Source organism: Sinocyclocheilus anshuiensis, unplaced genomic scaffold, assembly GCF_001515605.1.
Source record: "Sinocyclocheilus anshuiensis isolate Anshui unplaced genomic scaffold, SAMN03320099.WGS_v1.1 scaffold1023, whole genome shotgun sequence".
NCBI lineage: Eukaryota > Metazoa > Chordata > Actinopteri > Cypriniformes > Cyprinidae > Sinocyclocheilus > Sinocyclocheilus anshuiensis.
This window is the reverse complement of record NW_015546084.1, coordinates 1034039-1061987: the sequence shown is the minus strand read 5'-3', so window position 1 is coordinate 1061987 and position 27949 is coordinate 1034039. Positions and strand designations below refer to the sequence as shown.

The 27949-nt window shown below is 36.2% G+C and overlaps 3 protein-coding genes across 5 annotated transcripts; all 3 read right to left on the bottom strand.

The window, feature by feature from the left end:
- Window positions 1–5049: 5049 nt before the first annotated feature.
- On the bottom strand, window positions 5050–12370 carry abhd11 (abhydrolase domain containing 11). Of its 2 annotated transcripts, none has more exons than XM_016501540.1 (6): window positions 12146–12370; window positions 11550–11685; window positions 11287–11460; window positions 10449–10619; window positions 10152–10333; window positions 5050–6560 (listed from the first exon to the last, which is right to left on the bottom strand). In XM_016501540.1, the coding sequence occupies exons 1-6, from the start codon at window positions 12283–12285 to the stop codon at window positions 6425–6427; spliced, it is 939 nt and encodes a 312-aa protein (XP_016357026.1). In that variant the 5' UTR covers window positions 12286–12370; the 3' UTR covers window positions 5050–6424. The 2 variants fall into 2 exon arrangements, with proteins under 2 accessions (XP_016357026.1, XP_016357025.1); XM_016501539.1 differs by lacking the exons at window positions 10152–10333; window positions 10449–10619; window positions 11287–11460; window positions 11550–11685; window positions 12146–12370 and adding exons at window positions 6996–7177; window positions 7293–7463; window positions 8131–8304; window positions 8394–8529; window positions 8989–9213.
- A 6391-nt stretch (window positions 12371–18761) lies between these two features.
- On the bottom strand, window positions 18762–20246 carry LOC107699992 (claudin-3-like). Of its 2 annotated transcripts, none has more exons than XM_016501455.1 (2): window positions 20127–20246; window positions 18762–20030 (listed from the first exon to the last, which is right to left on the bottom strand). In XM_016501455.1, the coding sequence occupies exon 2, from the start codon at window positions 20004–20006 to the stop codon at window positions 19362–19364; it is 645 nt and encodes a 214-aa protein (XP_016356941.1). In that variant the 5' UTR covers window positions 20007–20030; window positions 20127–20246; the 3' UTR covers window positions 18762–19361. The 2 variants fall into 2 exon arrangements, with proteins under 2 accessions (XP_016356941.1, XP_016356942.1); XM_016501456.1 differs by having other exon boundaries at window positions 18762–20032; window positions 20130–20246.
- Window positions 20247–24387: 4141 nt separating this feature from the next.
- On the bottom strand, window positions 24388–25686 carry cldn3d (claudin 3d). Its single transcript, XM_016501454.1, has one exon. It carries the CDS (start codon window positions 25190–25192, stop codon window positions 24536–24538), a length of 657 nt encoding a protein of 218 aa, XP_016356940.1. The 5' UTR covers window positions 25193–25686; the 3' UTR covers window positions 24388–24535.
- Between the last annotated feature and the right edge of the window lie 2263 nt (window positions 25687–27949).

The window sequence follows — 27949 nt, the reverse complement described above, 5'->3', positions numbered from 1 at the left end:
GGCATGAAGAAGCAGATATCGTCCTCTTTTGGAAGGCCAAACAAAGTAGTTTAGCTTTCACAACGAAACACACAGCGTCTTCACGACATGGCGGTGGCGGCAACAATACTACAGCGAGAATAAAAGTTACTCCTTTCTTTGCGTGAACATTTGGGCGGCGTTAGGCAAATCTTCCCACATCATGACGTAGATATGTGGGGGCGTGTTAGAACGAGCCGTTTTAGTTAGGCGTGGCTGACTCTTAACTTTTATAAAGAATATCTCTTTGGATTTGAGACTTTAGTCTTTGCAACTTTACAGATCTTCTTTATGCACCATGAGCTTGTAACACTCCAAAGAGAAAGGAAAAATTGAAATCGCATCATATGACCCCTTTAAAATGTAATTTCTTCCTGTGATGGCAAAGCTAAATTTTCTGTGTCACATGATCCAATTGTGTTGCTTAATATTTTTGTGGAAACTACAAGCATACTTTTTCAGGATTCTTTGATGATTATTAATTTTAAAAGTACAGCATTAATTTGAAATAAAAATCTTTTGTAATATTAAAAATATTTTTACTGTCACTTTTGATCAATACATTCTTGAGGAAAAAAGTATTCATCTAAAAAACAAAACACCTTTTTTAAGAGTAGTGTAAGTGACAGAGTTCTACTTTATACTTGCATAATACCTAGATCTGTTTTCACCAACCAACATAAAAAAAGTTCACCATCAGTTGGTATTTCCTGCATATCCACAGTACTGTATGTAACCACCCCATTTTACCTATGCATGATGGTTGCTGTGCAAAACAACATATTTTTTCTTTAAAAATGCCAATATTTTAGCATTATTATGAATTCAATAACAGTTTAGATGCTAAGCCTATTTTAAGAGGCTCTGACAGTAACCGTGCAGCCAACTTTGGAATGAAACTACAGCTGCAACGTCACCTGTGTGCTATTTTTCCCCAACAATTTCCTAAATGGAAAGATTGAAAATGAGAAAAGAACAAGTGTTTACTCACAACGGCCGCTGCCCCGATAGGACTAAAGCAGTGGAATTACAGCATTGTATATGTGGTAAAAATATCTATTAAGGCGGTGCAAATCAATCACATAAGCAGGTTGAAGACTTGTACATTTATTGAGTAGTAACAAATCTGCACACAGATACACTCTAGCATGCAAAGGCAATACACCCATACAAACGGTTCAACGTGGACTCATACTGTTACTGCCTGAATGATCACACACTCTTTCATGACATTAGAGCAATAAAACAAAGAACCAGCATCACTGTGTATCAAATAGTAACAATACATTTAGTTACGTTCACTTTCAAACAAACAATACTGCATGAAGCCACAAGAATAAGTTTGACTCTCTAATTTAGTTTAAGTATACATTACGTACAATGAAAATATATCAAGTACCGCGAGTGCCAAGATAACAAATCCAAATTCTATATATTAATTTCAGTACTTTCTAAATACGCTAAGCAGATACTATATATTGTTAGAAAAACATCATAAATGTCTGCGCATTACGTTCTCAACCGATTCATCTCTTTAGTATTGCATACATGTACATTCTTCAAATCAAAGGGCTGTTTCATAAGGAAGAATGAGGGACTTAAAATGAAAATGTTTTGAGTTAATCTAGCTTTATGAAACAGTCCACTGAATTGCTAAAAGTTCAGGCAAGATCTTAAAAAAAATGTTTTCACAGGATCAATAAAGACCCAAGTCAGTGTTTTTATCTAGCAGAATAAAGTACCCAGCTAACAAAAACAGCTTCTAAGAATGTTTTGCTAATGCTAACATTAAATTATAAAAACTTTTTGAATGTTCTCTAAATGTTCAATATATCCATTTAAAAAAAAATGTTTTAAAAGTTAAGTCAACATTCTGTTTTATAATTTGTAAACACTATGGAAACATTACTTTTGGATGTTCAAACAAGTAGTAATGTTTAAAAATGTTCCACGAAGATCCAACTACAATGCTTCAGGAAATAAACACTCCATGAAGAATGTTTTTGTGCTGATGTTTTGAGAACACAATTAAAGACCAAATAACTGAATGAACATTCTAGTAACGCCACTGGAATTTTCTAAGAATGCTTGAATGTTAAAGTTCTGAGAATGTTTCCTGTTAGCTGGGTAACATGGAAAAAACATTGAACTAGCACTGCTGCTAATCACTGGCAGTAAACTTCAGTTTTGAATACGTAATTCTGAAAGATACATTTCCATGTAAACACAAATACACAACAAATAGTGTGTGAATAGACATCACAAGCAATGGCAGTGCTATGACTCTAGTGCAGTGTTTCCCAACCTTTTTTTAGTCGCGGCACCCTTTGGAAATTTTAACAAATTTGTGGCACCCTACAAAATTTATTGTCACAATACTTGAATTTCTAACTTCGATATGATACTTTGAAAAGTATAGATATTCGGTACAGCAGGGAAGAACTGCAGAATATACGGTCATACAGATATTTTTAATATTATTACATTTTTCATCCATCAATGGTGGCAATCAGTAGGCTAATTTCTAATGAAGAGACCAAATTATATGACAGATTTTCATGTAGGCTTTTATTCATATGTAAACATTGTTTAATTAACATTATAACTAGCTATCTCACAAAGTTTTGCTTACTTAAGAGTATTTTTGATTTTACAGTGGGGTAATTTTGTTGCAGTAGCACGAGAAAGCTTGATTTCAAACTTTGAATTGAATAAAAATATTACAAGTAAGCAGTCAGTAATAAAATAAGAACAAATAAAGAAATTACTAATGATAGCACAAATAAAAAATAACAACAGGCCTACAAATGAAATAAACTGCTTTTTAGTTTTTCAGGTAGGTCCAACAGTAGGGCTATTAAGAGAATGTTTTTTTTTTTTATACCAATTATCCAAATAATGTTTAGACCTAGAAAGCTATTATTATCAGAACAAGTGAGCATAACATAGCGGTTAGCAGATCAATGAATGAGAGGGCAGCGTTACCAGAGTTGCCCATATACCACACCATGTTACAGCACAGTAGGGCTATTGCAAACAGAAACAATACTGTAGGCCTACTACATAGATGTTTCCTGTCGGCTCGATTTTAGAGTGGACTTTGTTGTTCCGATGAGCATGAACAGGGCCGTGGCTGGGGTTTGCGGGGCCCCGGTGCAGGTTGTACCAGTGGGCCCTGTTTGAAATGGTTTAATTTGTATGTTCATTCTATTTATTTATTTGTGCTATTTACACAATGTTTACGTTTTTTTCAAGTTTGTAGGTGTCCAGGTACAGAAACCGAATAATTAAATGTAAAATAGCACTGCATAGTCTTCAATGTAAAGATTAAATATACAGTCAAACCAAAATGTATTCAGACACCTTCAACATCTTTGCTCAGTCTGTGGTGTAAAAAGGTCGCATTAGCAATTAAAGAAAAAACACATAAGCAAAACATGGCCAGGTCAAAGTGTCTGAATAATTTTTGGTCCCAAATTTTTCTTTTATCAATTTCACTGGTAGTCCAAAGTATTAAGAATTTTTGAGTATAATATGTCACAGATCACTTTATTTTGCTATCCTCACTTAAATAAATAAACTATAGTGTCCTGCACCCACTAGTAAAAAAATATCAAAAATTATATCTGGTGTCTGAATAATTTTTGGTTCGACTGTGGATTAATCCTTGTTAAAACTACTAAGTAATTCAGTCAAGTGCAGTGAGTGATTTTCTTTTTTTCATTTTCTTGGATTAAAGGGATAGTTCACCCAAAAATGAAAATGTGATGTTTATCTGCTTACCCCTAGGGCATCCAAGATGTAGGTGACTTTGTTTCTTCAGTAGAACACAAAGATTTTGAACTCAAACCGTTGCAGTCTGTCAGTCGGGATGCCCTGGGGGTAAGCAGATAAACATCAAATTTTCATTTTTGGGTGAACTATCCCTTTAAAATTACAGCAGCTAGTAAATTAGGCGAGGTCACTTTAAGAGACAATGCATCCATTATAATGATACACATCCGATTTCTTTCTCCACTGTTTACTTTCACTTAAGACATAACCGACAGCTTTTTCGAGGATACTCTCCAGGATGGGTATTTTGACATAATTTTGTATGTATTTGTCGGTACAAGAGCAAGAAGAGGCAAATTCGGTGTTCAAGCGCTTTGAGACGCGTCTCTCTGCGTGCGCGCTGTGCGCACAGAACACCGCACGCGGGTGCTGAATTGGGCTCTTTCACATCTTTTTCTGTTTGCATGTTTAAACTGCGATTTGTGTTTGTTCGTTCAGGTGCAGGAGGACGCGAAGGAGAGCTCGGTTCGGTGTTGCTGTCCGTGAGACGCGGCTCTCTGCGTGCGAGTACTCAGTGGAGTTTTTCCGCGTCTTGTGTTTGAATGCTTTAAACTCTTTTGAATGTTTAAATTGGCAAGGCTTAAAAACAAGGCTTTCGTGACGAGGAGCAGCAGTGTCCCGTCATCTGTCCTAAGCGTCTATTTAGGCTGGCCTCAACCAGTCGGTTGAGATCGCCGAGGGCCCCCCCTTAGCCGTGGGCCCCTATAATTGTCACCACCTTTCACCCCACTAGCGACGGCCCTGAGCATGAATGGTATATGAGTGGAGCGCTCGACTGAGCGGAGCGCACACGCATAGAGTGGGATAATACTCAGAGCGTAACACCACGTGAAAGTGAAACTTGAGCGGTGAACAAATTTTCAGCAGCCGGAATTTCGGTGCATCTTTAATTATTTGCGACATCAGAAATGGATATTATATAATAAGATGCTTTTTTGAACATTTTAGCAATTTAAAATATTAAAAAAGAATTGGGAAGGTTGGGAAACACTGCTCTAGTGTTCCACCACATTCACTACAATTATTACGTGACATGAGAAAACACACACTTACATTAAGGATATGTCATTTTGCAGCATATTTCTTGATTTATCAATCATTACGATATTGTAATCATAAATATATATTTAATATAGTATACATTTATATAACCAGTACTGTATATGAATATACAAAATACTCATTTACAAACATCGACACTTTCACAATGAACAAAAATATCCCCTTATAACAGCAGTTTTTATACTAAAGACTGCCAAAAACAGTACATGTACGTTTATTCTTAAATGTGTGCAACACACAATGTCAGCACACGACTGGTCAAGGAAAATCTTTCCATAACCCCCTGCTTTGGTACGTCAATAACTATTCATAATAGTGATAAACCTACAGATAACTAATAAACCTACCAAGATTAAATGACAAACAGTGTGCAGAGGTAGGCACATTGTTCTCTCTCTGTGATAAATCACACTAACATATCTGTACATGTTACAAAAAAGTTAAACTGTGCGACATCTAATAGTCGAACAAGCACCGAAACAGGTTTTTTAATCACATGCTTATGTATTTGATCTGCTTATTGATTATTCGTTAAATACACAGAACTGGTTTTAAAACACAGAACAAGGGGCTTAAAAGAAAAAGGACCCAGGGCCAAAAAAAGGAAAGATTTCTAGTAAAACAGTTGTATTTAACAGAAATGTAGTACCTGATATCATAACTCTTGATGCTCTGAAAGGTGTCTTGGTTACATTGCAGCATCTTTGTTTGTTGTAAAGCCATACAAAACTGTTTTAATAAAACACTTAACTTATAACACAGGCTCAACAGTTTTTGAACAACAAAGAAAGCTAATCTATTATGCCCTATAGCATTAATTAAAACATTTCACAAACTATTCAATTTTCTGTTTCCAGAAAAAGAGTAAAAATTCAAACACAGCCTTGGCTGTACGTCAAAGTGTTGTGGTCTTATCGGATCTCAAGATGAGTCTGTGAGAGATGCTTTCAGCTGGAAACAGTTAAATAAGTCACACACTGTTGCATAGACATCTTTGTATTTCTTATCAGAGAACAGCGAAAGGGTGTCCATGTCAACAATATGCTTAAAAAATGTAAGATATTAAAAAAGGAAAAATGTAAATCTAGTCCAATTATAATTTAGCTATGGAAAAAATAAAATTAAACATTTTAAAATCATAATACTGAAAGATATGTAATTTCATGAAGGTAAAGTATTTTGTTTTTTAAAGCCACTGGATCCATTGTTATGTAACATGTTACACTTGAGAGCTACAAACAAATGTCCTTGATTGAAAGTCATGGACGGATTTCTACATATCCTCTTGATAGAATTGCATTTAATGTACTATGTTAAGCCACAGTGCAAATACCACATTAAAAAATGAATACACTAACTATCAGGAATTGTGTAACGATTCAGTTGTGCATTATAAGGAAAGAGACTAGATTTAACTCATTAAAAGTCATCTTGGTCCATACCCTTACAATTCATTCACTGTCCCTTTATGATTGGGCCCACCTGTGCGTATCCTTTCCTGAGACAAGGACTATGATTGTAAGAAGGTTATTATGGAGCTGATGAAATCCAAAGGCTTGTCAGCATGAATCCAGTGACTGGCATCTGGGATGTACTGGATATCGGCACACGGAAAGAGCCTCTGGATTTCAGGGTAATCTTCCGAGCTAAGAAAATAACAAGGGGTCCATAGCAAGAAAACAGATGTATGCTTAAAGCTGCAATCCGTAAATTTTGCCTCTTTGTCGCCATCTCTGTTTGAAAACCTGGAATTGCAGCTGTGTGCGGAATTATCTAGCTTGCGTGGGTTGTGAGTCGGCGCGGCTCCAACACATGAATCTAGCGAAAACCTACCCGTACCACTCAAATTAGAAAACATTATTATAAACTAACCATTGGGAATCGGGCTAAAGTAAGGCGATAGTTTTGAACACTGGCTGGTTATGTACTTGTTCAAATATTGATTTCGGATCATTTTTAACCAAAAAAAGTTACGAACTGCAGCTTTAAATAAACATGCATTTAAGACATTCAAATATTCACAAGTAATAGAAAGAGATTCAGTTAGCACATGTGAACGTACAAGTAGTGGTTAAATTTACCTTATATAGGCTGAACTACTGCCACCCAAGAAAAGAGTTGGACCCTCATAGGTGTTATTAAAATCAGGAAAACCCATGATGTCTTCTAGGTGGTTTGAGATGGCTTCCAGGTTAATCCTCCAGCCATAGTGACCATTTTGCTCCTCCAGGTTAGTAAGGAGGAACTGACGCACTGAACGCTCCTGCAAGCAACATAAATGTGCGTGATTTATTCTATAATTGCAATAAAAACACCACAAACGATAAAAACATTAACTGATAAAAGTCCAAACTCTTCTAGTTAATTAATACGGTTACCTTAACTATCTTCCTGAGCTGGTCTTCAGCCAGTCTTCGTGCTGTTGAACGTGGGATATTACTGGCTATCTTCACCTCTTTCATTGCCTGAATGTAGGCATGGAAACTGGTGTGGGCTGAAGTCGGAGAGGGACTAATGTCCACAACCACCAAACGTTCCACTAAACTAAGCTGCATTAGATAGACAAAATAATAAAAAAGTAATACAATTTTGTAATGTAAAGCTGAAATTTGAATGCATCCTTGCTTCATAAAAGTAAAACAACAAAAACTTACTGACCCCTCTAACTTTTGAACTGTATTATATTTTTATAAAGACTTGTATACTACCAAGATCTATTTTCATGGTATTTTTATCTATAACCCAAACTAACCTTGTCTTGTCATGAAAATGTAAAATTATAAGATACTTCTTATTTGACTTCTTGAACTTGGCACACAGTACTGAGAGGGTTGACCATTTCTTACATGTTTCTGCATGGTGGCTGTACCACATGATTTTGATTTGGCAGAAAAAAAATCCAAAACTGCTTAATTTCTAAAACATAATACTATATTAAATAACAACGCCATACTACTTAAATGAGTCTTTTTATCTTCATTGTGATATGGCAATTGTATCACCATGCAGTTTTTGATTTCATGCCCCTTAAAAATATCAGAATTAATTTTAATTCATACATTTAAAATCATCCTCATAAAAGGAATGCACTCAAGTCACTGTATGCATGAATTGCATTTTCATGTCATTGACCCTTAGCCTAACAGAAGACCTAAAAGATGTTTCAATATGCTACATACAGTACAAGCATGAAATAAATTATACAGCATGTAATACCTGTGACAAAGCTGTTGTCATTGCAACCTTGCCGCCCATGCTGTGTCCAATCAGGACACACTTCCCAATGTGCAGCTGTCCAAGCAGATGCGTCAGATCGTGAGTCATTGCTTCGTAGGTCAAGACAGGACTGTGTGGGCTTTTGCCATGGTTGCGAGCATCTACTGTCAGCACCTAACTAGACAAAATACAGTCAGGATACTCGCACAGACTCTTCTGACGCCCACAGCACCTCTAAACCACTGGAGAAACCGGAGGCATACCTTCCTGCCAGTCCGCTGAACCAGGGACTTGGCTATGGAGTGAAAGTTTGATTTGCTCCCAAATAAACCATGAAGAAACACCAATGGCGTGCTGTCTCCTTTCCCATCAAACACATCGTAGGTCAAATTTACAGGGCTAAGAGAGCGCAAAGCAAACAAAGATGAAGACTATCACACAATCAAAACAATGACAATTATGACAGCTTGCTTTCAGAAGAGATCAGGATTTAATAACACGTTATTTTAAGAAAAGATATGTGTTGACTACATACATGGGCCTTGTTTATAGAATCATAAGAATAGAGTTCTAGCTAATGTATACCTTTATTTATGTGACCATCACCTGTAAATAGCCAAAACAGAACATAACGCATGTTATATAATTAGATTTTTTGCTTTGGTTTGACTCTTTTTCCCCCCTCTTAATAACATACCTACACCTGACTAATTTACTAATGCGGTACAGAATGCATGGATATCTACTTTAAAAAAAATAAAATTAATGAACTTTTTAATGTAGCAGCCCTCTCTCACACATGTAAGTTAGTCCTGTGTAATTAACAGTATTTGAACCGGAACATTAAAGGTGCAACACCTGTCACTGCCAGCACGGTCCAGTCGCGAGACTCCGCTGCAAAAATCCCGAAATCCCGTTACAGATAAACAAGACGACGGGCCGCAATACACTCCCCTAGTTAAAATACGGCACAGGGCACTCATGGCAAAATTTGACATGCTAAAACCTGTGTCCGGACTTCATTCGACCGGGGTTGGCCACTTTAAAGGTCGTGATGTTGTTTAGCTAACACAAGGGAAACCGCACCACAGTGTTGCCAGATCTCTCTGGAAAAATAAAATAAACATAAACGTATAATTGAAACGTGTACAAAACATACACTAAATACTTATCAGAAGTTAAAATGTATTTCCAGTTCTTTTGCAAAAACAATTATTTGTAAATGTGTCACATACACAACTAGCCAGCTAAATCAATCGCTCTTTTGCACTCACATCTAACGTTATAAGTTACTAATACGCATACACATCATTCGGGTAGTTTGAGCACTAGTAATCCTAAAAACGTGACTCTATTCACATGAAATTGTATGATAAATTTCTGCACAGTCTAATCTAATTGTCATACTCTTCCAATTTCATATTAAGAAATTCTTTTAACCCAAAAAGCAAATTGTGCTCCCTTCGAACTGGTTTTCTTTAAAATACAAATCTTTGTAATCCCAGGCTATCTGTAATCAGAAGCACATTTATAACTGGAATATAATTTAATTTCCTTCATCTGTGTTCATAAACACATAATCCTTTATGGATTACAATCCGCCATCAAAATTATACATTTAATTATTCTGGCTGCTGTGAGAAAAGGCTTTAAACGATCGGCCACCTGCAGGATCCTCACATGCGATAGCCTAGTAGCCGGGACAACTTCTTTATGTTTACAGACGTGACGTAATGACGCAGTGCCATGCTCGAATTTCCCGCGAAAACCTACCCGTACCACTCAAATTAGAAAACATTATTATAAACTAACCATTGGGAATCGGGCTAAAGTAAGGCGATAGTTTTGAACACTGGCTGGTTATGTACTTGTTCAAATATTGATTTCGGATCATTTTTAACCAAAAAAAGTTACGAACTGCAGCTTTAAATAAACATGCATTTAAGACATTCAAATATTCACAAGTAATAGAAAGAGATTCAGTTAGCACATGTGAACGTACAAGTAGTGGTTAAATTTACCTTATATAGGCTGAACTACTGCCACCCAAGAAAAGAGTTGGACCCTCATAGGTGTTATTAAAATCAGGAAAACCCATGATGTCTTCTAGGTGGTTTGAGATGGCTTCCAGGTTAATCCTCCAGCCATAGTGACCATTTTGCTCCTCCAGGTTAGTAAGGAGGAACTGACGCACTGAACGCTCCTGCAAGCAACATAAATGTGCGTGATTTATTCTATAATTGCAATAAAAACACCACAAACGATAAAAACATTAACTGATAAAAGTCCAAACTCTTCTAGTTAATTAATACGGTTACCTTAACTATCTTCCTGAGCTGGTCTTCAGCCAGTCTTCGTGCTGTTGAACGTGGGATATTACTGGCTATCTTCACCTCTTTCATTGCCTGAATGTAGGCATGGAAACTGGTGTGGGCTGAAGTCGGAGAGGGACTAATGTCCACAACCACCAAACGTTCCACTAAACTAAGCTGCATTAGATAGACAAAATAATAAAAAAGTAATACAATTTTGTAATGTAAAGCTGAAATTTGAATGCATCCTTGCTTCATAAAAGTAAAACAACAAAAACTTACTGACCCCTCTAACTTTTGAACTGTATTATATTTTTATAAAGACTTGTATACTACCAAGATCTATTTTCATGGTATTTTTATCTATAACCCAAACTAACCTTGTCTTGTCATGAAAATGTAAAATTATAAGATACTTCTTATTTGACTTCTTGAACTTGGCACACAGTACTGAGAGGGTTGACCATTTCTTACATGTTTCTGCATGGTGGCTGTACCACATGATTTTGATTTGGCAGAAAAAAAATCCAAAACTGCTTAATTTCTAAAACATAATACTATATTAAATAACAACGCCATACTACTTAAATGAGTCTTTTTATCTTCATTGTGATATGGCAATTGTATCACCATGCAGTTTTTGATTTCATGCCCCTTAAAAATATCAGAATTAATTTTAATTCATACATTTAAAATCATCCTCATAAAAGGAATGCACTCAAGTCACTGTATGCATGAATTGCATTTTCATGTCATTGACCCTTAGCCTAACAGAAGACCTAAAAGATGTTTCAATATGCTACATACAGTACAAGCATGAAATAAATTATACAGCATGTAATACCTGTGACAAAGCTGTTGTCATTGCAACCTTGCCGCCCATGCTGTGTCCAATCAGGACACACTTCCCAATGTGCAGCTGTCCAAGCAGATGCGTCAGATCGTGAGTCATTGCTTCGTAGGTCAAGACAGGACTGTGTGGGCTTTTGCCATGGTTGCGAGCATCTACTGTCAGCACCTAACTAGACAAAATACAGTCAGGACACTCGCACAGACTCTTTTGACGCCCACAGCACCTCTAAACCACTGGAGAAACCGGAGGCATACCTTCCTGCCAGTCCGCTGAACCAGGGACTTGGCTATGGAGTGAAAGTTTGATTTGCTCCCAAATAAACCATGAAGAAACACCAATGGCGTGCTGTCTCCTTTCCCATCAAACACATCGTAGGTCAAATTTACAGGGCTAAGAGAGCGCAAAGCAAACAAAGATGAAGACTATCACACAATCAAAACAATGACAATTATGACAGCTTGCTTTCAGAAGAGATCAGGATTTAATAACACGTTATTTTAAGAAAAGATATGTGTTGACTACATACATGGGCCTTGTTTATAGAATCATAAGAATAGAGTTCTAGCTAATGTATACCTTTATTTATGTGACCATCACCTGTAAATAGCCAAAACAGAACATAACGCATGTTATATAATTAGATTTTTTGCTTTGGTTTGACTCTTTTTTCCCCCCTCTTAATAACATACCTACACCTGACTAATTTACTAATGCGGTACAGAATGCATGGATATCTACTTTAAAAAAAATAAAATTAATGAACTTTTTAATGTAGCAGCCCTCTCTCACACATGTAAGTTAGTCCTGTGTAATTAACAGTATTTGAACCGGAACATTAAAGGTGCAACACCTGTCACTGCCAGCACGGTCCAGTCGCGAGACTCCGCTGCAAAAATCCCGAAATCCCGTTACAGATAAACAAGACGACGGGCCGCAATACACTCCCCTAGTTAAAATACGGCACAGGGCACTCATGGCAAAATTTGACATGCTAAAACCTGTGTCCGGACTTCATTCGACCGGGGTTGGCCACTTTAAAGGTCGTGATGTTGTTTAGCTAACACAAGGGAAACCGCACCACAGTGTTGCCAGATCTCTCTGGAAAAATAAAATAAACATAAACGTATAATTGAAACGTGTACAAAACATACACTAAATACTTATCAGAAGTTAAAATGTATTTCCAGTTCTTTTGCAAAAACAATTATTTGTAAATGTGTCACATACACAACTAGCCAGCTAAATCAATCGCTCTTTTGCACTCACATCTAACGTTATAAGTTACTAATACGCATACACATCATTCGGGTAGTTTGAGCACTAGTAATCCTAAAAACGTGACTCTATTCACATGAAATTGTATGATATATGTTTAATATGACATTTATAAGCAACTTAGTGGGAAAAACAACAACAACCTGAAGAGGCATAAAATAAACGGTCATGGCAACACCGCAGAACGACAACCCAGTTCGTGATGTCACTACGTCGTGCGTCTATATGCCTGCAAAAATAGTGAAATTTCACACACCACAACTTTGGAAATAATATTTAGTGTATGACTACGCACGTACACGAGAGACAATCAATTAAAGTAGGGCAAGATAAAACAAAGAGAGGAAAATATATTTGGATAAATCAGTAAGCACGCTTATGGACCAGTATGACCAGATAGTGGCGCCACAGACCACGACAACAGCCTTTATAATTGACCGTTTGCTTTCATGCACTGCAAAGAAGAGAACTAATCGTTAAGAAAAGCTAAAAAATTTAAATGGAACGATTTTTGTTAAGCTTACATTAGGATAAGCCCTATACATATTAACCCTTTTTGCTGAAAATTCTTTATCTAATTTGGTTCCAAGCCTACAAAAATAGCTTATTTCTTATTATTTCTCATTATCTAATAATAATAATAATAATAATAATTGTTATTATGATTATTATTAAGATCCTTTGTTGTTGTCTTTGTTGTTGTTGTTGTTGTTGTTGTTGTTGTTGTTGTTGTTGTTGTTGTTGTTGATGATGATGATGATGGTGGTGGTGTATACTGCGTGAGCAAAGTCAGTAATTTTTAGTGCAATGGGAAAGAAAATCCTTGGGTCAAAATAACCAGAACACAACATGAGGGTTAATTCAATGAATAATTAGTATCTTAATTCAGATTTTACTTTTAATATCAAGACATTTATTATTAAACAATATAATTTTAAATCAAACTTTATCACTTAAATATTTTCAGTGATAAATGGCAATGTCAAAACACCTCTGCCTAAGCAAATGAGAACTGAAGTTATGCATTTTAAGTTTATCAGCTGACATCAGTTCTTTATATAAATGTTGCAAAGGCCATTTGAATGTAGACTGTGAAATGGATGTGAAAGATTTTCATATCATCGTCACAAACAAGCTCCCACCAACGTTCTTAATAACAAAACTAGCACAATCCTTCCAATACAATGACCTTTAAATTAGACCTGACAATATTTAATACAATTTAACTTTGCCCCACAAACAAAGAAGACATGTTTTGACATGCAGAAAGCCAAATTAAGGGGAAGTCTACACACAATGGCATGACTAAATGGACACAAGACAAAATATTCCACAGCAAATAATAGGCAGTAGAAATCAAAAGAAGAAGTATGACAGTATTATCAATAAGATCCTCAAATAAAAACATTATGGGAAGTTTAAAGACCATTTAGGCCTATTACACTGAGTACTTTAAAACATATTTTGTTGGGAACATTTAATGGTTTGTATGTAGTTTGTATACCTTTCTTGGTTCAAAGTAACCAATAATTAAACATGTTTTCCCACATTTACAGGACATTATTTTTTACGGTAAAATTCCGGCAACCACAGCTGCCGGTTTTTTACCGTAAATTTTACTGACTTTTTTTTACAGTGTACTGTAGTTACACCCTTGTTTCATCAGGGAGGGTTATTTAGGGTTAACTGCTTTCATGTCCCTCTCTTATTTAAGACAACTTAAGAGGGCCAACTGCTTGTTTATGTGCATCTAAAAAGAAAGTGACAGAGTGAGAGCTTCAGCCTCCTCCATGTCTCCTGCTGCCATAGGCAACCCAGCAGTGGGGATAAAGCAGCTAATGATCACAGTCACCATGGTGAGGGCACATGCAGAAGGGACACACACACACACAATGAGAAAAAATAAGAAAAAAGAACATGTTAGCACTGCTGAATAATACACTTTATGCATATCAATCTCTAGAAATGGTTATATAAGAATGTACTGTCAAATGATTAATCGTGATTAATTGCATCCAAAATAAAAGTTGTTGTTTACATTATATATGTATGTGTGCTGTGCATATTTATTATGTATATATAAATACACACACATACGTGTATATATATTTCAGAAAAATAGGTTGTTTATATATTAAATATATTTATTTAAAATATAAATTATATGAATATAGATATAGAGATGTAAATACATGTAAATATTTTCAAAATATATATTGTATGTGTGTGTATTTATGTATACATAATAAATATACATGAACACACACATACATTATGCAAACAAAAACTTTTATTTTGTATGCGATTAATCACGATTAATCATTTGACAGCATTATGTGTTTTTTACTGAACAGTGTAATTTAGAGAAGTCACCATGAACATGAAGAAAATAAAAAACTAGAACGAAGATTTATGTATGGTATATGCTCTGTTATTATATTAATCAAGAGATCATACTTACAACAACTCCTCCTTTAAGACCTTACCAGTATTTAGCCTACTTTTCATACTGAGAAACATATTTGTCCCACACTCTAAGAAAAGACTGAAAAATAGGGCGCACTATACAGTAATATACATGAAGGAACTTTCCGTATTGATTTTTTACAGGTGTTTTCCTCGTATTTTGAATTACACATTGCATTGTGGTCATGTCAGTAAATGTCAGTAAAATGTAAGTAAACTACTGGCAGAAAATTACCTGTACCCTTCCTGTATTCCTACTGATTTTTTCCCCATACAGTGCATACAATTATCAGTCAACTTAGGTATTGGTACTTGCTTTAATGTAAATATTCACTGATTTAAAAAAAAATATCCAGTTAAGAACTCTGTAGAATAATTTTTCTAACAGACATATTCAAATTAAATTATGTATTTTGTAACTCTCTAAAGCAATCATTATATATATATTCAAAGAGGATTAATCACATTCTATTAATTATATACATTTTATATAATGTGCTAAATCATTTAAAAATGAATTAATACAATTTTAGATGCATATACTGTAAGCATAATTCTCTCAGCCTGCAGTGTTGATTATCTCAGGAATGTGAAGTGGTTTCCTCCCCTCATGGGAGAGCGTTACAGAAAAGCGGATGTAGCAATTTTACCTCATTCTTTCCAGTCAACAGACTGAGACTTTTAACAAAAGGAATGATTTGCAGTCTATATGCAACAGGATCTATCTTGCCAAATAAAAAAGTAACCATAAAATTGATAATCAGAGGACAAATTTCACTCCTGGCATTTTCTTCGCCTTCTTCTCCCTAATCAATGCAGTATTATGTTTGATTACAGCTATTATTCACTCAGTGTAAACTAAAGGAGACAGGTTCAAAGGTTAAGGTCAGATATGCAACGGAAATATTTCTTTATCATAATATTTACAATTATATTTTAAGATAAACACTCCAAAACACATCTATATATATGTTCCATAAAGGTGGTGACGTGATGTCATACAACTCATTCTGTCCCTTTGAGAAAATTAACTACATTATTAGTGTATAATGGGTGCTGCAGGGTGATGTTGAGCCACACAAAATTACCTTTGGTTGAAGGTTAGATGCAATGCAGTAGCTTAGAATATGTGTTCAGTCGCTTAGTTCAGTTTTACACAAATGTAGCCAACATAAAAACACTGTATACTATGGATATTGCTGGCTGTGACAGATTGCTTCAGAGTTGAGATGTGTTCCCCAGTTGTAAGCTGCTTTGGATAAAAGCATCTGCAATATCACATAAAATACATATATAAAATGCAATGAAAACTATTTTTTTCCTCTCATTATGTGCAGTTACTGTGTAGTTTTTAAATATAACATTGAATTCTCACAAAAAAAAGGAACATTTACTTTGAAAACAGCACATTTTTGGATACTGGATACATCCACTTGCAAACTCCTCCCCCCACCCCCCTTTTCTTCTTCTTTCTTCTTACTGCTTCTTCCTCTTCTTGTGTTTATGAGCCTATTTGAAGGCAAAAAATGTATGATATTATAATATGATATAATATATTGCTCTGTAACCAGTTTTATTACTGATAAATGTTTGCTCACAGTCATATGACAATATGCAGTTTTGTGAATGAATTGACTTTATTTTCTGTTTTGCAAATTAACAAAGGATGACGGGAACAGTAATGTTTTTATTAAGTATTACACTTAGCTAATAGTTTAATAAAGTTATAGCAGGATCTTGGAAACGGCACGGATTTTCCTGGAGATATCTAACTGAAGTATATGGAACTATGTTACAAAGCACATTACTGTTGACTGTTCTAGTTCACCTGCAGTGTAGAAATGAAACCACGTGACCGAAACCATAGCAGGTGAGGAGATATATTTGCTTATGTTTCTCGAGACTGCTTGGCGGAAGTCTGCTTAAATGGCATAGGGTCAGTTCTTCTCAGTCATTTCCCTTTGAACCCCCATACAAAGACATAGCAGCAACATATTTATTTGGTGGGACAAATTAGACTTTTGCGTCAAATTTGGGCTCTTTGTAGGCTACATTTTAAATGTAGCCTATTTAAATGTGTATTGTTGTGTTCTCTGTCTCATATTCATTCCCAGCCAGGTGTCAAATAAAACAATCATTCGCGAAAACGGGACCCAAGATCACGTGATCATAATCTGCCAATTCCCTACTTCTGCAGTGACCTTCCAATGTTCAGTTTCCGTGAACGTCTGCTCTTTCCTTTGATAAAACAGGGCAGAAGGAAGCAAGCAGGTCAGGTTTCTGGCGCTGCATTCATTTTATAGTATTTATGCTTACCTAATAAATCGCATTTCACAACATATCTAATCTTGTCATTTCACTAACACCCATAGTTAATGACTAAAATTGAGTTTTCTAAAATGATTGTTTTATTGAAATGTATTATGTGACATTAGTCATTCACAAAATAAAATATATGTAGGCTAGGGTATATATGTCACCATATACATAATGAGTAAAATATTTAGTCTTTACATAAGTTTAAAAGTAAATCCCATTCATTTCTTATAGGGCCTTTAAACTCTTCCTCATTCTCTACACCTAAAACAGCAGCAATTTATTTAATTCTACCCAAAGGTTTACTTATTGTTGTTCAAATGGATTTCTTCAACATGCAGGCAAAAGCACAATAATGTTTGTGTTGCTGTCTGTTATATTTATAATAATAATAATAAATGTACAATTACACAAATGTTCTATATATTCACACTAGATGAGTTTTGCATTGAAGGAAGCCTTACAGCTAACACACCAGGTGAGTCATTTTCCTATGTGGAGTTTCCCCTCCCCCTCTGACAGGTGGAGAAGAGGGCGTCACCTTGACAAGCATTGTCTCTATGGCTACAGCATTATAGAGCACAGGCTTGTTTTAATATCCCTTAGGGTTATGTGTTTGCAACTCACCATGGTTTCATGGCCTGTTGCCTGCCTTTGTAATAGAACTCATTACCAAGAGTCTCCATTTCAATCCATAGTTATACATTTTATGAATTGCTAAGAAGATATTCTTTAGCAGGAATTACCAGGAATAATGTAACTTGTGCTTAAAGCAGCATGTGGAATTTCATTTTGAATTCATAGTTTAGTTTGTGTGCAACTTTCTTTATATTTTGTTTGATGCTCAATGTGCATCAGCTGAAAGGATCTAGTCGACTCTTAGAGCATAAATTCTGTTTATTGCATTTATTTTGAAATTACAATGGGATTAAATGCAGACATCCAGTATATGCATAAGGTAAACTAAACATTTTGTGCCTTATATGTTTTCTTTCCAAACCCCATCCCTCTTCTCCTTGCCAGTTAATCAGACTGGTTTTGGTTGGATCTGTCTGTCACCACCTATAGCAAACAATACAGCTTGCCTAAGGTTTGTAAACCGAGTGGTCGCTCTCAGAATGTGTCACATTACTGCCCTAATTGTACAACAAAGGGCCAAACAGGTACAACCACTCCAACAGTCTATTGTGTGCTGTAACTGACCATTTGTTTTATACATAAGCTATTGAACTGTTTTACTTTTCCGCACATTAAATTTTGATCATATAAAAGCAACACAATTGACAAATATTTAAATTGGTTATCTAGAAAACACACTTAAGAATGTCTTTTAAATCTGTAAAAATATCTATGAATAATAAAACAATTGTACAAAAAGTTGTAACTATACAGAAAGGAAACGACGTACAACCTCAAAAACTGAAACCTAAAAGGAAAAACAAAATACAGGTTCAGTTTCTGTGTCCAGTGAAATTTTCATAAGCAAATACATGTAAAGAGCTAAAGTCTTCCTCTTCCTGCCAACATACATAAGTGACTGATAAGCCATCCGACTGACACAGCGACTGTTTTCCTAAAATAATATCTCTGTCTCTGTCACATCATATATCTTTGCCTATTTATGTCTGCTTAGAACAATTTTAAATATACATTTAATGTATATACACCATGTTATGCCTTTGATGACCTTTGGGTATCACATGACACAAAAAGCAAGAACAGCTGAACAAAAAACAGGACAATGTAAACAACAGAATATAAAATATTATAAATGTATATGAAATGTATAAACACAAAATCCCTGACAGGTAAGCCTACGAAACCTGCCCTTAACGCGCGCACGCACACACACACACACACACCAGTCTTAAACAGCCGAAAAGCAAATATTGACAGCATCGTATGACCCTTCATTGCGGAGTCCTTTCAGAAGTATCTCCACCCTTTCTGTGAGATCTTCAAATCCTTCTAATTATTCTTTGTTTGTATTTTTCTACAATAAAACATTTTTAAACATAGTCCTTCCTGTCATATCCACCACTGACGGAGCGTGGAGCGGAGTAGCCCATTCTTGGTGGCTTGTACTTCTTCTCCCGTGGAGGACAGGTGCAGCACAGCATCGCTCCTCCAATCAGTAACAGAGCAGCGGCGGCAAACCCTATGTAGATGGATGCCCCAAGCTCTCTTTGCTGAGCGGGGTTCAGTATCGGGTTGTAGAAGTCCCGAATGGTTTGGTGTGCCACCCAAGCCGCCGGAATGAGCTCCAGGATGCCGGCAATAATGAACATCACACCAGAGATGATCATCACTTTAGCCTTGGATGCTTCATCCTCGATACAGTTGGTGCACTTGGCGCCCATGATGGAGATCAACACTCCCAGGATGGCCAAGATGATGGCGACGACCGACATGGCTCTGGAAGCCTGAAGGTCCTGAGACAGAGCCAGCATGGAGTCGTAGACCTTGCACTGCATCTGTCCAGTGCTCTGTACGACACAATTCATCCATAAACCTTCCCAGATGATTTGTGCTGTGACGATGTTTGCGCCAACGAAAGCCGAAACACGCCACATTGGAAGAACGCAAGTGACAATGCTAATGATCCAACCGATAATGCCCAGGGCAATGCCCCCGATCTCCATTCCCATCGACATGATGCCGTTTAGGGGTACTTTTTTACCTAGGAAAAGGAGATGTATTTTAGTTGTGACGAGTTATACACAAATAAAAGCTGTACTAACAGAAGATTAAATAATGGAGGGAGGAATGTCATTTACCTAGTGCTGAGATGTTGATATAGATGTCTGCGTCCCAATTCTTCCTTTCTTTGTGTAGCCTGTGAAAGTGCTGTGAAGCCAAGCAGCCTTTATATTCCCAAAGAGACAGGTGCGAGTGGAGGAGGACCTTAACGTGATGACATAGAGGATGATATACAGATTTGTGCACGTCACCTGCCTGCTGTGGCCACTGCTGGGAGAAGAACAATATGCTGGTTTTGGCTTTCCCTTGTAATCTAATTCCTACTAACGTTGTGTGGAGTAGAGAAACAGGCTCAGCCAGGAAAAAGCACCTGGAGGAACAAATCAATAATCAAGGGGGTGGAGCAGAGGGCTAATACTTCACCTGAATCACACTGGAGATGTTAGTGATGTTGTATATGAGGGATCTCCAACTTTCTAAAGATTCAAGACAGTGTTGATGAACGGATTTTATTGACTGACTTCAAAAGTGTGTTTTTGGTTTTTGTGAGTATGAGTTGGTGTTGGGTTTTTACAGATGTACAGAAAAATCATTATTGTTGACTCTGTTTCCTCTTCTTGGTCTACAGCATCATAAAACAGGATAAACAGGCATTAGTGATGTAACTAATGGTTTATTTTAGTGTCTGAATGATATCTTAAAAGCTAGGCTATTTGCATGCTATGGAAACAAACCCAAAACATTATCAGAATATGCCATTTTAAAGGAGTGCTGAGATTTCTGAGAGGAAATTTTATTCATTAGATTGTACTACTGTCACAAACATCGGAAATATGTCTTCCCAACAGTGTTGGGGAAAGTTACTTTTAAAAGTAATGCATTACAATATTGCATTACTCCCTAAAAACTGCATTACGTAGTTACTTTTAATGGAAAGTAATGCATTATGTTACTTTCACGTTACTTTTTTCTAATCTGGGCTGGGCTTGCTTGTTTGTTTTTAATATAAAAATTTATATTTTTGGCAAATGTAAAAGCCCTTTCACAAAAAAGTGAAATTAATAAACCTCAGCCATTCTGGATTGCATGAAGCATAGAATGCAGGAGAAGAAAGTTCAACACTCTTTAGCAATAAAGAAAAAAAACAAGAAAAAAAGACAAACAAATGTCATGTTTATCTTAAGTTACTTTTGCTTATTAATATGCATCACTGAAGGTCAGCAGCAAAGATATTGGTTAATAAAATGGGATTAAATACATAAAAGATATTTGTGTTATTTAATACATTTAATTATAGCAGGTTTGCATTTCACTGTTTTTATTCATTTTGAGGAATACTGAACAAGTTTTTGTGCATGTGAGATGAGTAAATGCATGAACAGGGGTGTCAAGGAGGTCCACAGCCCTGCAGAGTTTAGCTCCAACCCTAATTAAACACACCCGATCCAGCTAATCACGTCCTTCAGGCTTATTTGAAAACTACATGGTTTGTGTGGTGGAGCAGGGGAACTGAGTTTGACACCCCTGGTCTAGAACTACAGCAACCATCATGTTTACACATTGCACACAACGCCTTTGCACTTACTCCTGCTTTCTCTCAACATGGGGACAGGAGAGCTGTCAATCAATAAATGGGAAAACAAAAGTAACTTGCGTAACTTATTTGAAAAAGTAACTCAAATATTTTATTGTAAATTAAAAAGTAATGTAGTTACTTGAAAAAAGTAACCTGATTACGTAACTCGCGTTACTAGTAATGCGTTAACCCCAACACTGCTTTCCCGAGACGATATGAGAAATTTTATTTCATGATATCTAAATTAATATATATATAACCTACATACACACACATACATAGTTATTTTTTTATAAAAATAAAGCAAATTACAAACCGTAAGAAAAATACAATAGATACATATTAAATAAACTTGTTTTTCTAATACAGTAGGTTTAATATGTATACGTTATTTAACATCTTTTATTGTTTGATTAACATTAAAGAGACAGGTAGCTATTTAGGCTGCTGTCCCTTTAAGACCGAATGAATACTGACACATATCCGGTTTCACCCAACTGTTTACGTTCACTTAAGCCATAACCGACTGTATTTACGTGAGATACTCCACATGATTGACATTTTGACAGCTGTATGTGTATTTAACAATTAAGGTGCAGGCAGAATTGATCGCAGAACTGGGATCGCGCGGCCGCGCGGTGTGTCATTCAGCGTGATTCCGCCTATCTATCCCGCCTTCACTTACTGCAAGTTAATCCATAACTAATTGTGATTGGATGGAAATTTTGGTTCTACGACAAGCTTACTTACCTTTGATTAGGCTGTTTTCGCGCGACAGAACACTTACTCGCTCTGATCACCCAGTTGTAAAGAAATTTTGAAATACGGGACAAAACATGATTTTTTCAAAATAAGTCAGGACACTAAAAAAAGAGCTGAAATACGGGACTTTCCCGGGAAAAACGGGACGTCTGGTCACTCTATTACAGCCTCACTTTTGCATCAGACATGGCGTCTGCGTTGATTAATCTTTTTAAAGCGTCAATTAAACCTTTTTACACTACAAATTACGAAATGAGCAGGTGAAATGCCGGAACAAAAGTATTAAGATACTTAAGTAGTGTTGTGTTAAAAATGTAAAAGATTGGATGACCAATAATTTTCTCCTATTAAATTCGGATAAGACAGAGATATTACTTATTGGACCAAATAACAGTACACAGAATCTCTTGGATTACAATTTGCAACTAGACGGATGTACTGTTACAGTCAAAAATCTGGGTGTTATATTAGATAGCAACTTGTTATTTGTTACATGTTACAAAAACTTTTTGCTATAAGTTTGATTGCATCATATAATAATTGCTGTTAATAGTGTTCATCATCTGTTTGATTATGTCTTATGTATTTTTCCGTACATTTCTGCCATATGTTTATTTACTGACAGTCACCACTGATAAGCTGCTACTAAATACTGTAGAAACCTAATTTGCTGTAAAGTTGCTTTGCAACGATTTGTATCGTGAAAAGCGCTATACAAATAAACTTGAATTGAATTAATCTTGAATTAAGTATTATCATTTAGGCCTACCGGTCCAAGTGTCAAGCAGTAATGCAATAACACTGCTAAGTCTATTAATTTCATTCATTCGTTCATTAGTTAGTTTATTAATTTAGCGAAAATGATATAGCTATACGTGATTATGTTGAGTTGGAGTCTGTTATAGATTTGTATAATAAACTGACATTTTTCGTTACCTCATTTAAACGATAGCCTATTTACTCACCTTAACAAATCTGTTTATTATACTCTTTCAAACGATTTAATTAGGTGTACAGTACTAGAGTTTCTCCTCAGTTAACGCATTTGCCGTCGCTGAACGTCACTGCGTGTAAGTTTCTGTGACAAACAAAGCTCATGAATAAAAAAATAAATAAAAAAAACAAAGCTCATGAATATGTAATGAGGTAAGCACTCTTTGATTTATAAGTGTTTGCTAAAACATTATAGCACCCCACTGTTTTACACTGTCACCATGATAACCATCTTGCAACATGTGAAACGTTGCTTAACCCAGGGGTAAAAGTGGCCTTTACCCAATGTTTAAAAATATAACTCTTGGTTAAGCGCAGTGTGGAAAGCCCTCAAACTCAACAAATTATCAAAGAACTGAAATAAACACATTGGAGATTCTTTAATTTATTGGTGTTAATTGTTTTTGATAATCAAGAATTAAATTATAAATCAATTATACTTATTCAAATACATGTTCGAATTATTTAGTGATAAACAACAAACACACAAACATGAACAATAAACTAACGAAACTTTGGGAGGTGCCTGCACACAGTCTAGTTTCTCTGTTGTGTTGTCCAGATCTGGCTGTTAGTCATCGCTAAAGTCCAAAGCTACTGTGTAGATATTTTCCATATCTAGACAGTTCTCTGTCCGATTTTAACAGTGTTTCAGAGAATGAGAATGCCACTGAAATAGCCTAAACCATAAACACAACTAAATATTAACAGAGTTGATTGCAGTTCAAGCTAAGTATAAACATATTAGTACAAGATTTTCCATTTTGTTTTAAGTTGTTATTACTCTTTTAGGCTAAATGAAAGTATAAAAAATATTAATTCTCAAACAGCTAAAGCTCAAACTGTAAATGAAAGCACAAAAGACTACAAAAATAAAACCACTGACATTTTCCCATTATAAATCAACTTACAAATTTGATTTAAAACATACAGTCCAAACAATGTACCACACAAGATGATTTATGCAAGTGGTGCTAAAATATATCTAAAAAAAAGTCTGGAGTGACAATGGACACTGATTGGACAAAACAACAGCATGTAGAAATATTCACATGGAGAAAAAGTAAACAACATTTTGAGTTACCTCCAACTCAACTTACAATTATCTTTCAATGAAAGACAGACAGTAAAAATCAAAGTCTTCTGAGGTCCTCAGACATAGTCTCTCTTGTTGTAGGTACTTGGAGCCACTGAGTGGTGGGCTGAGTAGGCAATACGACTTTGCGGCGGATACCTCGTCTCATCCTTAGGTGGGCAACTGCAGCACAGGATGGAGCCTCCGACCAGCAACAGCGCCGCGGCGGCCCAGCCGAGGTACAGAGATGCCCCTATTTCCATCTTCTGAGCTTCTGGAATAAGTGGACTGTAGAACTCCAAAATAACGGTGTGCGCCGACCAGGACACGGGAATAAGCTGCATGACCGCGGCCGTTATGAAAGCAGCACCAGAGCTGATCATCACACGGGCTTTGGCTCCTTCATCCTCAATGCAGTTGGTGCACTTGGCCCCCACTATAGCGACAAAGAGCGCAAGGACACCCACGATGATGGACACCACCACCAGAGCACGGGCCGCCTGTAGGTCTGCGGGAAGAGCCAACATGGAGTCGTAGACTTTACACTGCATCTGTCCAGTACTTTGAACCACACAGCTCATCCAGATTCCCTCCCAGTACACCTGCGCCGTTACGATGTTGGTACCGATGAACGCGGTGACCCTCCACATGGGCAAAGCACAGGACACAATGCTGAGAAGCCAGCCAAGAACCGAGAGCGTGACTCCCACTAACTCCAGACCAAAAGCCGCCATGTCTCTGCACTTTCTCCTTTCAAACTCCCTCAAAATCTCTTTTGTGCTCTCTCTTGTGTTCACTGAGGCTCACTGTCCTTCAGACTATTACATCAGGAATCTCCAAAATCACCAAAGGACCATTCAAGCATGGAGGTGGGTGTTGACACACTGAATCTCCTCTTCAAGGACGGCTGGAATGTTCTGTCCTGGTAGAAACTTCCCCTGTTCTGAGAAAAAGGGCTGACCTACCTGGATTCTGACATTAGGTGATAAGGCACAATCTTGGTATTGGTTAGCGTCCTCAGAAAAAATGGGAGCTGCTTTCTGTGTAGCACTTAGACAATGTAGCTTCCGGTAAAATATTGTTTAAACCAAAGGTTGGGACTATTTGTCGATGTTAATAGATAACCTAATGTAGACCTGTAAAAAATGCTCTTTAATGGACAATCATTGACAACACCAATGCAAACACCTGTAGGCCATAATGCATGCATGCTTAAGTCTTAAAGGAATAGTTCACCTAAAAAAATCTGCTTGTCAAATTATATGACTTGGGTGATACACAACTAGTTTTTTTTTTTTAAGCCATACAGTAAATCCAAGTGAGGAAAATGCAAAAATTATGTTATTTATATACTTTATTCATTTTAAATCCTATAATTAAAAAAAAAATTAAATACATACACATATTGAAACATTAAAATGTATCACAGTTATCAAAACATGTAGTCATAATATTTTAAATGTTTCTTAATATTTAAAACACACAAGGGATGTGGAAATTGTCTGGAAAAACATTGCTGTTATTGTTTATAAACTTCCTCAATGAAATACTGTACAATAGAGATTTACAAGTCTTCCTTCTTCAGTAGTTAGCAGTAGGCCATTACTTGAACACACAAACTACTGAATTCAAAGTCCTGGTAGCAATATAGGCCAACTTCGACTGCAGGTCATAAAATCTAGTCGTATGTAGAATATTTTTAGATGCCCATTTCCTGGTTGTATAAGGATTCAATTTAGTGACGCAATCCAAAAACAAGTGTACACAGAAGTGAAAGTAAGAAACTGATAGGTGTAAATGAGGAGGTTAAACAGTTTTAGTTTAAAAAATGCAAAACATGCTGCGAAAGAGAGCAGATAGAGCGAAACTGTGGTAACCTATCATATTATGTCAATATGTCTCTTACAGTTCAAGCTTTGTTCACTTTGGAGAAAAAGACACGACTCTTCAGATGTGTACACACTTATGAAAGCAGGAGTGAGTGGCAATGTTGAAATTAAATTCACTTTTGTGAGTAGGAATGTTACTGTTTACAAAAGTATTACTAAGTTGTTATTAAACCAAAACGCTAAACCATTACTCATGCTTTTATCATGACATTAATATTAAATACTTATCAATACCAAAACCACACAAATGTTAAAGCTCTAAATGTGTGGCTTTCACAAAACTATCATGGGTGTGAAGATGAATTAAGTTGACCAAAATGTCTTTAAAGTGCAATTTTCCCCTATGAAATTATAAACTTTTTTTTCAGTTGACTCAGTTGCTCTAATGGCTCATTTATTCTACAGTATGTTGTAGTTTTATCTTGTTTTGTTTATATTTGATATCTGATGTAGGATTTGTGTATTTGCTAAACAACAATAACTAATTAATGCTTTCCTGATAAGACAACTTAAAACAAATAAGAGAGAGGGTCATCTGTTTAACAATATGACATTTTACAGTGTAAACAATTGCAGTGCAATTAACGCATATGGGAGATTTCAATTGTAAATACATACATTGACATGTTTAAACCAGAATCTGAGTCAGTAAACATTTGATTAATCCACCAAGTTGATAAATAACCTATTTGACAAGAGGAACTTGATAAACATTTAACTGGACATTCAATAAAAACTGTGGTTCTCAAAGATGAAGCCGGGCACAACCAGAGAGCCTGAAGATGGGGATATTGAAAAGCCATATAACTTTTTATGTGAAGTGAAAAATAAAAGAGAAGAAGAAATTATCGCCATGTTTACAAGACAGCCCAAAGCCGGTCTGTGTTTGATAGGTTAACGTGATATCATTTGCAGTGAGTTGTCCTACATCCTTCTCAGAGAACAGCAATAATATTTAAATGAGTTTCTATGAGGCACCTTAATGGCTATGACTAATGAGTTTCAGTGGAAAGATCTTGTTCTTTTAAAGGGGCGGAGTTGTGGGAGTGGCCAGTGGTTCCTTCACTTGTAGTAGGCTATTTACAATTATATCCTGAGTAGATTTAAAGGGGTCATATGATGTTGCTAAAAAGAACATTATTTTGTGTATTTGGTGTAATGAAATGTGTTTATGCAGTTTAAGGTTAAAAAACACATTATTTTCCACATACTGTACATTATTGTTTCTCCTCTATGCCCCGCCCACTGCTCAAAACTCGCATTTGAATCATCAGTGGCAAATCCTTTAAATATGAAAACGTACTTACAGTCTAAGTCAGAACAGCCGGCATTGTAGGCTACTTTCCCAGGATCAGGAAACAGTCCTCCATAAAATGCGCTGCACACATCTGAATATTTGGGTTGAAGTGTTCTGGAACAGTGTTGTAAATACAACTTAACCACTGATTTCTAGTCCACTTTTGGAGGGCCAAACAAAGTATTTTCGCAACGAAACACACAGCGTCTTCACAACATGGTGGCGGCGACGGCAGCAACAATAAAGTTACGCCTTCTTTCTTTGCGTGAACATTTGGGTGGTGTTATGCAAATCTTCCCACATCG

What these genes read in the sequence shown, in the direction of transcription:
- cldn3d (XM_016501454.1), bottom strand. Translation starts at nt 25,192, where the DNA reads ATGGCGGCTTTTGGTCTGGAGTTAGTGGGAGTCACGCTCTCGGTTCTT.
- abhd11 (XM_016501540.1), bottom strand. Translation starts at nt 12,285, where the DNA reads ATGTCAAATTTTGCCATGAGTGCCCTGTGCCGTATTTTAACTAGGGGA. An exon ending in GACCGTGCTGGCAGTGACAG is followed by an intron (nt 11,686 to 12,145) that starts GTGTTGCACCTT and finishes GCGCTCTCTTAG; the next exon opens with CCCTGTAAATTTGACCTACG. An exon ending in AGTAGTTCAGCCTATATAAG is followed by an intron (nt 6,561 to 10,151) that starts GTAAATTTAACC and finishes TTATTTTCTTAG; the next exon opens with CTCGGAAGATTACCCTGAAA.
- LOC107699992 (XM_016501455.1), bottom strand. Translation starts at nt 20,006, where the DNA reads ATGTCGATGGGAATGGAGATCGGGGGCATTGCCCTGGGCATTATCGGT.